The 12,202-nt window shown below is 37.3% G+C and overlaps 1 protein-coding gene across 1 annotated transcript in view; it reads left to right on the forward strand.

The window, feature by feature from the left end:
- The window catches only part of CFAP54 (cilia and flagella associated protein 54), a 116,644-nt gene extending 111,737 nt beyond the window's left edge, over positions 1 to 4,907 (forward strand). Inside the window, exons 67-69 of the mRNA XM_072865784.1 lie at positions 623 to 812; positions 2,159 to 2,236; positions 4,763 to 4,907. Coding sequence (XP_072721885.1) covers positions 623 to 812; positions 2,159 to 2,236; positions 4,763 to 4,882 — 388 coding nt within the window. The 3' untranslated portion in view covers positions 4,883 to 4,907. The remainder of the gene's footprint in view (positions 1 to 622; positions 813 to 2,158; positions 2,237 to 4,762) is intronic.
- The last annotated feature ends 7,295 nt before the right edge of the window (positions 4,908 to 12,202 follow it).

Genomic DNA, 12,202 nt, shown 5'->3' on the forward strand with positions numbered 1-12,202 from the left:
TAGCATTTTAGTTTTGATTCTTAAAGAACTGAGTAACACATGCTAATTATATTACACTGGCATAGCAACATAAGAAAATGCTAGCAAATCTAAGAAGTAGTCCCAGCAGTTATTCCCATTCTCTCACTGGATCAGCTACTTTCTCCATCCCGTATTACAACTCTGAGCATGCAAGAATTTTTCTCAGTTGCAGCCCCAGACTCAGCCCTTCATTTTAGATCCTATGGCCTTTTTCATTACTTCTTCATTGTCATTCATCTAGCCCCAGAATTTTTGGAACTGCTGAGCAGGTGGTGGGGAAGGAATAATGGGCCAAGAAGAGTTGCAGCCCCTGCCACTCTGCTTGTCAGCCCGCCTTGTGCTGGTTGGAGGAGAAAAGCTTTTCTTAGAGAGGCATACTTAAAATACTTCTTACCATTTTTAATGCAAAAAGCTAATGCATTCCATATTTCCACTTTCTTTAAGGAAAACTTGGTAAAATTATGATATCATTCTTGAAATGAAAGAAAATGTAGAACCTAATCAATATGTAGTAAAAGCTAGGTCAGTTTAATTATAACATGGAAACAACAAATATTGTTGTTTTATAACATCAACAATGAAAAATCTTGTGTTCTTTCAGAATTATTTCTTTACGGGAGAAATTATCTAATCTGAAGCAGCAAGTTGAAATGTTGATGCAAAGTTCTAAAAGCTTGTCTTCAGCTTCAGAACCTACAACTTTTCTTGAACAAAGTGAAACCTTGAAAATAATTCCTTCAAAAAACCCCAAAATGAATGTCGCAAAAGTGCATCTTGATGAAAAAACAGAAGTAAGTGAGAACAGTTCTGCTCTTAAATATGTCTGACAGTCTTTTATTTAAGATGTCTTTTTTGGGAAATAAATGACAGGTAACTTGGAAGGCGGACATAAAAGATTAATCTTCCCTCACACCTTTCAAGAAATGTTGAAATATTTTCACTTTTCATTTAATATTTAACTTTTTCTTTTCCTTATATATTGCTCATCACTTTACAAAAATATCAAGCATCTTCAACTTTCCACTTGAAAATAAAGGCTACATCTTCAGGTACATAGATTTGAAAATTGATGCCTAATTTATAGTAATCTACATCTGAAAATGCTTGGCATAGTGTTAAATTAGCATGGCAATCAGCCCAAAAGTGCTTTTTAAAAATCAGTTACACATCTTCCATGCAAAATGGGCAGTGATGGTTTCCAAAATAAGAGCCTTCTAATAACGTTATTGAGAGAGGACTAAAACTGGCAGTGAATTTAGTTTCATTTTCTTTGCACCACCTTCCTCTTTTATTTTTATTAGCAAGGCTGAATATGGTCCGCAACCAAATAACTCCCCCACATACACACACAAAAGAGGTAATTTCAGAATTTTCCATGTGGTCTGTTTGAGATAATGCCATTGGAATAGAATGTTGCCACAGCATAACTGCTGCTTGATAAATGCCAAGGCAAAACAGACGTTTATTTTCAAAGTGGGAGACATTTATCATGTGACAGGATTCTCTTTATATGTATTATATGAAATGATTAATGATGTAGAGACTGTCATTTTGTCTGATGGATGCTGTGAAACAGTGACAATTGTGCACTGTGCCTTTATTACGAGGCTGTATTTTGACCAGCTTGGAGAACAAATGATGTTTTGGCCAATCACAGTGCTTTCAGGAGGGTAGACAGAGCTGTCCTTTAGTGGGTGTTTCTGATTACCTGAAGGGGTTTGCTGAAACTTTCATTAATATATGTCAGTAATTGGAAAAACAATGTTTAGAATACTGAGATTAACATGCCATGCATTATACATGTATAAATATCATCTTGTCAGGCTGTTTGTTTAGAATGTCTTCAGTAAACACGTAGCAAAAGTATGCTCACTCACTGGATTTAATACCTGAGCCAGGGGCAATTTTGCCTCAGTAGAAACTGCAAGGTTTGGGCACTTGTGTTTGTACAGCAAACACAACTATTTGTGTTGCAGAAAATTTATATTCATCAGCTAAGGTTTATTTTGCTGTGAATTCAACTAGAATAACCTAAAACTTGATTGTTCTGAAAAATTTTGTAAAGCCAAGCCATCTGCTGGCTTATCAGAGGAGACTGATAGTACAGCATTAGTTTTTTCTTGTTTTATACCATTAGGAAATGGCGAAAAGGTGTTTATCTGAAGTCAAAGCACTGCTGTCTGTTGTTCCAGCCCTGTCCTTGCCATTAACTGAGGTATGCTATTCTCATTAATAGTAAAAATCTGTTTTCTAAAATAAAACAATTGTTCAGTTAAACTGAAACATGGATTATACCACTAAGTATCTTCCTATTTTTTTCTCATACATTGTTGGGCTTTCTGTTCAGGTTTTATTTTTTCATCGTTACAAATAAAATACAAATATGCATGATTACAAACTGTGAATATCTTCATTGTTCATTAGAATCACCTTTTTATACATACAAAAATGTATTAAAAATTAATCTCACTCACAATGGGTTCATCTGGTTTATCCACCATTCTCTGGTCATTGTTTACACAGGCTCCAGTGAATTTCCATGATGCAATTGCCAAATGCAATTTCCTTCCATCCCTGTGTTTTTACAGTTATTCAGGCTTTTCTTCTATTTTCTTTAGCTTTCTCTGCCTTGGCCATGACATGCCCTGAGAGATAGCATGCCATTTTTTAGTCCATGCTGTTGTATTCAGCTTGTTACCCAGTTGTAGTCAGTATCCCAGAGGAGACTCTGGGAACTGGCCCATAGTGGGCAGCAGTAGTGTTCAGTGTTCTCAGCCACCCTAGGGGGATCAGGAGAGGACCACAGCTGCCAGGGCTCAAAGAACTCCAAAGAAGATTTTGGAATCCACCGTAAAATATCAACCCCCCCTACTAATCCTCAAATATCTTGCCTGTAATTGTTCACAATGGAATGATAATGGATGAGGCATCCACTGTACTCTTCTTTTCCAGTCAGGTAGCTCTTCCTACCAGAAGAGAATCCCGAGTTTTATCTGGGAACAGTTTGGCCAGTGGCCTATTATAGAAGAGAGAATCTGTAATGCTGTCCTGTGCATCCTGCAGTCCGGTACCTAAGAGTACATACTTCCCTTTTATACATATTGCACCATTCTTGCCACCCCTTGTTATCCATCCTGAAGGTCTCTCTCAAATGACTCCCAGACCCTCATATCACTCAATCTAGCTTTATCAATGCATCAAAATACATAGACATTCATTCTGCAAAGCTATACTTCTCACAGTCCCACTGAAATACCTTCCATGGTAGAGAGATTTGATAGATACCTACGGAAAGGTACAGCCGAGCTTTTTTAGAATCACATGGACCTTCTGGACCTGTATTAAATTCTCGTGAACCCCTTTTCACATTGGCTTCACATTTGTGGGTATACGATGAAAGTGAGGGAGCAGATTTGTGGTGTCCTTCCAGTAAGAATATGATGTTAACTGCTCTGTTTCATTCTGGCTAAATGCCACGACAAGCTAAAATGTTTCAACAGGTGGAACAATGGACTTTTCATCACAAAGTTTCAGATAAGAGACTTCAGACTAAGATCCTATTAGATATGGCAGATTTGGTTGAGCCAGTGAAGCCTAATCCTTCCAGATGCTGAGTATCTTCATTCTTCTCTGAAGCCAACAGAAGTTGTAGAGTGCTCTGCACTTCATTATGTATAGCATATTACTAAGTAGTATTTCCAAACTTTCAAATAAGTTGTATGTGTGCATTACACAGTCTTCTTGGCTAGAGGTAAAAAGCTCAGAGTGGGATGATGTATACCACAGGGTAGTACATTCCCTTTGTTTTCAAGCACGCAGGAGAAGGCAGCAGATACATTGCTTATATGTAGTTTTACATCATTTTTCCCCACCACACACTTTTTTGTTGCTTGTCTTCTTTTGAATTAATTGGACAAAGTCAGTGCTAATTTGTGGTATTGTTTTCTCATTCTCTGAACTGTCACACTAACTCCTATAATGTTTCCAGCTTCTCTTCTTTGATTCTCTTTTTTCTGTTCATGTGTCTTATGGTGTTTTTGATTCAGCACTGAATTATATTTCTAAGTGGAAGAAGTGCATTTTTATTGAATTATTCATTTAAAATTATTTAACTGTTCACATTTTAAGAATAAAAATTGATCAGCCAGCTTGGTTTTAAAGCTATTTAATTAATAACTATGTTATTGAGGGAGATAATAAAGCACAGTGTTTGGGGGTTCCAATCTTAAAAGTAAATTTATAAATAAAATAATTGCATTAAAAATTAACCTCCCTAGATAGCCTGTTCCGAGCTTCTCTTCCTTTAGTTAGTTTTTCTTAATATCTAAATCAGCTAAATAGTTCTCCATGTCCAATGGACATACAAACCAGTTTATCATTGCCATCTGTTTCACCTTCTACAGCTAGCTCAATTCTTTCACCTTCTCATCTTGGGAAAGGCTTCCAAATGACTCATTGTTCTTGCTGCTTTTGTCTGATTTTACCTACAGATGATCAGGATAAACTTTGTGAGTGAGACTGTTCACAGAAATTTTCTCCCCTTAATCCTGTTTTACTAGTTTCCTGCAAGAGATGTCATTAACCAAAAATGTATATTGAGGCAATGAGTATTTCTAACTTATTCATTGGTTGTAGGTCAGAAGTATGGCTTTAATTTAATTTTATTTGTATATATGTACCTTTTGATACCTATAAGCTTAATAAAGTTACTTATATGGTTTTTTTTTTCCTGTTTTTTCAGATCCCATTTGAGGTTACTTTGCAATCAATAGCAAGTTTGGAAGATATGTTTGATCCTGCCAATGGATGTATAATAACTGAAGAAAGTCTTTTCAATTGGATCATTTCTCTGTTTCACTAAATTCTATTTTTGCAATAACTTAATAGTTGCTGAGTGCTATAGATTTAGACTTAAGTCCTGGTGTTAATACAACAACCTCATTAATCACACCAGGATTTGTCTCCTAATGTGTTTTATAATATTCATTTTTAGCTTATTTCTAATTACTTAAAAATTAATAGTTTTAAAAATTAAAATACATTTTTAGGAACTAAATGTATTAAAAGTAGTTTCTTAATAAGAGGATTAAAAATTAGATTTATTCAATCATCTATAATTGAGTCTGTTGGGGGTTTTCTAGCTTTTCAATAATTTCTTATTGTTTAGAAAAGCTGAATGGGCTTGTAGCCTTCTATTAGCATCTGCTAATAGATACTGCTTTTTCCCTGAACTTTTATTCTCATCAGCAATTTTTTAATTGCTTTTGCAGTTATCAAAAGTTGGTTTTATTTCTGAGGTTGAGAAATTTTTTTTGGCCTCAAATCATCACTGAGTTTGTTCTTTTACACTTCTATTTGGAAACTAGCATTTCAGACTTTTCTATCTTGTTAAAGAAGAACACATCACAGGTTGCTGAGGGTAAAAATGATTGTTCAGGTGTCTCCATAATTTCAAAGCATTTGTCTGAAAAAAAAGCCAGTTTAAAAAATAAAATGGTACTATATAGAACATTTTCGGACATCTTTCTAAAATGCTAACAAAACCTCTATTTATGTTGTCAATGATGTAAATATTTTAAAGCGCTGAAGAAACCCTGAGTCCCAACAACAGCCCTCTGAGGAAATATGCTTGTCTAGGGTTAGAGATGGGGAATTTGACACGAAAAAGTGAGTTAGTTGAACAAGGCTGCACAGGAGAGTGCAGCAAGATTGAGGACTGAGAGTTCATGGCCCTTTGGTTTTGCTCACATCACAAGGCCAGGCACTTCAATAATTTTTTTGCGAAAAACAGCAAAAAAACCAGCAAAAACCAGCAGGAGCCCTGTGAGACTTGTTCTATCACTCGCTATGCTTCTCTGTAGCCATGAAGATTCAGGACTGATAGTTACCATTCCTGGGTTCAGTTTCTGTGAAAAATAAACAATTGGGTTGAAATACCAGCCCCTTTCACTTCAGTCAGGCTCTCATTGTGCTGTAGCCCAGTGATAAAATGATAACATGTTTTGAGCTGTTTGAAAATTGCCAATTTACCTTGGCTTGTGCTTTTCAGAGAAATATTACCTGGTTTACCAGTGAAGTTTCTTTTATGGGGGGAGAGAGGCAGAAAGGTAAAAGATGCAGCACGAGTATCTTAAATGTGATCAGTAAGGGGAAGAAATGGGGTTAGGTTTTCTACTATATTTCTTTATTCCTATAAAAGAAAGAAGACTGGATGTATTTGTGTTATGTGTAGCTTTTTAGAAGTTGTGCTATTTTTTAATTTTGTCTAGCCTTTTCTGTAATGCTGTAGGTAGTAGGAAAATTAGAATGATTATGATACAATGATAAAAAGAAAGTAGAAACTGAGCAATTGATAAGGACGGTGTTTTAAAACTGAGTTAGAATGGTTATGTAACTCAACTGCCTACCAGCCAATTTGGAGGAGATACTCCTCAGCATTATACTTTCAATTAAAAGAATTTATTGTTCTGCAGTTCGTCAAAAAGCAGGAAAGATAAAAATTGACATTACTCATTTTTCTTTTATAAGGAACAAGCAGAAAAATGCAGCTTTTTTGGAAAAGCTATGCAGTCTTTCCTTGTGCTTTGTAAAATGTATAAAACATTTCTTTTTCTTTTTGGGGTCACCTTGAGGATTATCATAGGACTTTTGTGCAGCTTAATTAATATTTGTAAAACACTCTATAGCATCAGGTGAAAATGGAAGTAAAGTTCTGTTACAGATGAGGTGTTTCTTCAGTGCTGCCAGTCTGGACCTTGTTACAATTCCTATACTTAAAAGAGAAATATTAAATAAAATGCTTTACATATGGATTTGAAATACATTACACTTTGTAAGATATTTTTGTTGAAACAAAAATATTATCCTACCATGTCCTTTAACACAGCACAGGAAAATAATAACATTGAAACATTGACCTCACTGTATCCATAGCAGCAGATTTTACTCTCATAAACAGAGGATTAAGTATTCAATGCAGGGTTCAGAAGAAAACATTGGAGAAAACATTCTTCTTTTAGCATGTAATTAAACTCTTCAGTTAAAATCTGCTTGTAAGGAAGAAAGCTCATATCTAAACGTCTGCAGTAATTGCACAGAAAAAAAAAGTATAAAGCTAATTGCAAAGTAAATTGCTTCTTGTTTTATGTATTATAGTAGTTTGGGTGGGTTTTTCCTTACCATTGAATGCAGACTAAAGCTTTCAATATGTGAGACTAGAATAAATTTGTGTCAGCACCATGCTCGATTAAGTTTCTATAGAATACTTGTCTGTGTCACTGTCTCCAAAATTAAAAAGGAAGAGGAGAAAGGCACCTTCTTTGATTTCACAGTCTGAAGTGTAAGGGAGGGCCCTCCTGCTATGTGAAGATCTGCTCCATGATCTGCCCCATACAACACCGCCAAAGGGCTACTTACCGCCTTGACAGCTTTGAACCACTGGCATGTTTACCAATTCTTTTCAAATTTTAACTGAAATATTTCTCCATTCCACATCTGTGAAAGGAATGGATAGTGTTTCCCTATCTCATAAGTTCTGGGATCGGGCAAGGGGGGAGAGAGAAAGCGAGCACTGTGGGGACAAATTGAAAGGATTCTGAAATGAATGACATTTTATCTTCAGTGCATCCCCTGGATAAGGGACAAGAAGGATCCTACAGGGAACTAAAGAATAGTAAAAAGAGGTTTGGTTTTTTTTTTAATTCCTTTGGTCTGTTTGGTGAACTGAATGAAGTAAGCATCCTGAGAACAAAACCAGCTTCTGGTCCTGTAATTAATAACTGCATCATCAAGAATGTGCTAGGGCTCAAATTGAAATTGGACAGGGAGCTTAACATTGACAGGTCTGAACAGGTTTTAGAATACTTAATTTTTCAAATACTGTTTCAATATAGTATTAAGTTGTATAGCTGCCTTGATAGAGAGTTGTATATTCAAGGCATTCACAGTATTTGTCTCATGCTTACAAATATATAGCAACCTGAAATTATTTCTGGTTGAATTAATTTTATGTGGAGATCAGTAATTTCACACAGATTTATTCAATTGTATGTGACTGGTTTTTAAATTCCACTAGAGCTCCAACTCACGCTCATTTTTTGTTTGGCCTAAGTATTTATCCAGTTTTTTGATGACATCAATCTAACAAAATAATCCTAGTAATTAGCCTCACTGTGCCTCAGTTTCTTTATCTGAAGATAACAGTAATCCCCTCATCAGTGAGGGATTTGAAGTTTTCTGCATCAATATTTTGAAAATATTTTCAGATCTTTGAATGAAAGAGGCAGGGAATTTAAGATATTGTTCAATTGAGACACAATGCAAAAGGGATAGTAATTTTTTTCCAAATCCATTTTCACTGAAATCCAAGAAGAAAGATTTTTAAAAAGAATAATGATGGAACTATAATTAATTGTTGGAATTACAGGCTAATATGCTGAACTAATTAAGCCAGCAAAGAGTTCCATTTATGTTTGCCGAAGATTCTCTCTGAGTTAAAGATACTGAGTACATCATAAAATGAGAGAAGTGAAAATATGAAGCATAGGTTAATCTTTAAAATAGAGTGGATGAAAGGGTCCAGAGGCAAGTGCTGAAGTCAAATATTTACCACCAATTTAATTTTCCACTTTGAAACCCCAAAGATAATTAGAATTATTCTCATTTGTCTCCCATGTCAGCATGATTTAGGATTCTACTTAATGTGCAAAGAAAAAAAAGTACGTGTTGAAGCAAAGTACACCAACAATCTCAGTGTCGCTCAGTGGAAAAACAGACTATGCTACATAAGAAACCATCACAAGGTGATGGATCTGGCTTTATAGTCTGTCATCTGGGCTGTTCTCAGGACAGCTGTGTGGAAGGTGAAGCTCTGTAAAGAGTCGGTGCACCTTCAGGGCTGGTTTAGCTCCTGGCCAGACATCCAGAATGGAAAAGAACATTTCAGCAGCCACCAAAAAATAACATCCTAGACAAAACTCCTTGCTTCTTGGCAGTCGTGTGTTCTCCTCACTGAGGCCTGGGGGGATTGGCATAGGAGCCTCTACTGTGGGTTTTCCAAATGTGAGACCTGCAAGGGCCTGACAGCTCTCATGGCTGCTCCACAACACGTGAGCAGAATGAGGTCTGGGCTTCATGCTTCACACCTTGCTTCATTCCCCATGGATACTGGCGTCATATAGCTAGAATATGGCATAGCTAGAGGAAAAAATCAAGATTCTGTTTATCCTATAAAATTACTGTATACATTTCATTATCATACAACATGTAGTATATTAATTAGCTCTGTTACATTCTTACAAGTCCACTACCAAGTGGAATAATACCAACTATTTCAAAACTGCTTTAAAGAACAATTATAACAGTGAAGAAATCCAGGTTGTTTTTTCCCCGCTTCCTGACTGGTCTTATCCCCCAGGAACTCTATGGCTCATCATTCAGAACTTAGTGTCACTGCTGTTACATTGAAAACGTTGTTTATGGGCAAAGAGGAAACACAACCTGTATTTAAAGCCAAAAATTAATTTTTAGTGTAATTGAAATCTTAGCCTAATCTAAGAATCATTATGAATCCAGGTCTAATTATTATGGGAAAAGAAAGAATACTTCCATGCAGAAAAAGTTTAAGTAATAATAATAGTAATAATAGTAATAATACAGTTAAAATTATAAACTGTTACTATTTTTACTCCTCTTCACCTGTGTAATGCTCACACTTCCACTGCTCCCCTGGGCCTGAAGGTCAGTGGTGCCATGCTGATGTGTGTGAGGAGCTGTTAGGGCAAGTCATCACATCTGGAATCATGGGCCAGGAAGAATACGATGTTGATGTTTTCTTCTCCCTCACTCTAGGATAAATTTTGGGTAATTTTTATATGTTTAACACACTTCTACACCTCGCTCTTTCTTCATGGGTTTGCAGGTCCATATTACATCTAAATTCAATATATATGGTATTTTACATATGTTAGCTATTTGGTTTTAGTTCTCTTCATTACCCATGAAAACTATTTTTGTCCAGCACAAAGTCTGCGAGTCTTTAACTGATGGTGACTGTAGCTACGGAGTCTCCAGCATCAGGGATGTGCCCCATCTCTTCTCATCCCACACCTGTACTCCTCTGTTGCATCCTGAGCCTCCACTTCTCAAGGCCTCTGCTGTCCTGCCCAGACTGCATTTCTCTGCACTGCATCATTATATACATCAGTTGTGATTTTTTCTCAGTGGTAGGAAATTGATTGGACTTTTTAATCTGTTTTAAAATCTGAATGTGCATGCAGCAAAAAGCTTGATGAAAGGAGCGCATCCTGCACTTGGAAGATGGAAGTTCCTTGTTTCCTGGTGGAGAGCTGTACGAAATCATTGGTCACATGCTGTATATTTGGCTGAGATTCCCAGAGACGCGCCAGTTCTCCTCATCTGGAAAGCTCCATGAAGAGGACTTCCCCTCCACCTGCAAGGCACAGTTTCCCTCCAAACCAGATCTATGTGTCTCAGGTGTGAAGGAACATTCTTGGGCAGTCTCTTTGACAGCCTTGCACAGCTTGCTTGGAAAGCCCTGCCTTGCGCAGGCAGCCTTTATCCTTTTCAGTGACAGTACTGCTCTGCTTTAAGAATTGGGCTTCTTGCTGCTGTCCTTTCTGCAATGATGATACACCAAGATGTCCCAGTGGTTTCTTATAAATACCAAGAAGAAACACAGCACAGTCACTGGCATAAAAAAATGTCAACAAAGGTCCTAGTAGCAGGAAAAACTTATTTAATTGAGTGGGTGTCACAGAATGAAACAAAAAATGCTGGTCACGTTTACTTAAAAACCCAGAAATTTAAAACTGCTCAACTTTGAGGCTTTAGGGTTTGGAAGGCAGGTACTCTCCTACCTGTCTATAAACATACTTACGCTCCATGGTGAGGAGATAAAGAAAAAAAGCCAGAGGATATTGTTATGGGAAAGAAAAAGCTTTTGATTCTATGTGTTGAAGATACACAGAACAGAATAACGAGTATTGGCCTTAGAAGTGAAACATGGCTGGTTTAAAAGTAAATCAGGACAATAAAGCAGAGTGGGGGTAGAAGCCTTGTAGGAATGCTGTAGGTCCCCTAACACTCAGATGTCTGAGAAGACAGATGATAGATGACATGACTAATGATTGGCTAATGAGGATGAATAGATGCAATAAAGACATGACCCTCATTGCTGTAGGGAAATAATAATGGCATTTTGTGCAACAGTGACGTGAGTTTCTTTCCCTATTCTGAGTTCACTTATACAGACTAGAGCTGAAATGAATTTGGAAAATCAAAACTCCCATTGGCAAAGGAAAGTGAACGGGGCATTTCAGATCTACCGATTCTGAGCGCCATACACAAGGTAAAGACTCATTTGAAATCAGATTTCTACAGAAACGCTTAGTTTTGCTACAGGTTTCTTGTCTAATATCCCTTTAAAGACAATCTTCTACTAAATAATTTTCTACTTAGGTTTAGAAAGCAGAGACAGTGAAAATACAGCTTACTTTTGATGAAGTGCTAGATTTTACCAGGTTAAAAAAAAATCAAATCCCTCCTTCTACAAAATTCAGCATGACTAGAATAACAGCTATATTCTAAGTCAGGTTACAGATGCAACAATTTTCTGTTACTTGATCAGTTACTGGAAGTAAACATAAAGTGTGTAATGGGGTACAAATAGGTATGTTGTGAGCATAATTAAATACGGACTTGAGTTGACAGGTTCAGGAACTTCTCTGTGTGGAATGTATCTATTACTGTTATTTATTATGATCTACCACCAAGATGTCCCCGTGAAGAATAAGGACGGGGCCGGCTGTGCTGGACGCCCTTTACTCAGTACTGAAAATACAGCCCTTCCTCCAAGTTTACAATTTAAAACGCGGCACATACTGGATCTGGTGTCACTCAAAACCAACCTATTGCGGAGAGCAGGATTTATTGCTTAACGTGTGGCTGCCTCCAGCTTCCTTCAGCAGTTCCCAGGGACGGGCTCCGTGCTGGTCAGTGACCCATCACCACCCCGAAACGAGCCCGTCTCCCCACAGGCCCCAGCCGGGCTGCTCCTCCGCCTGGGCACGGTGAGCTCTCAAGCCTCCAGCCCCGCCCCGGCCCAGCACTACGGGCGCCCCTCAGACACCCAGGCCAGGCCTCAGGCGGGCCCGCTTGGATG

Source organism: Ciconia boyciana, chromosome 1 (assembly GCF_034638445.1).
Source record: "Ciconia boyciana chromosome 1, ASM3463844v1, whole genome shotgun sequence".
In the NCBI taxonomy this organism is placed as follows: Eukaryota; Metazoa; Chordata; class Aves; order Ciconiiformes; family Ciconiidae; genus Ciconia; species Ciconia boyciana.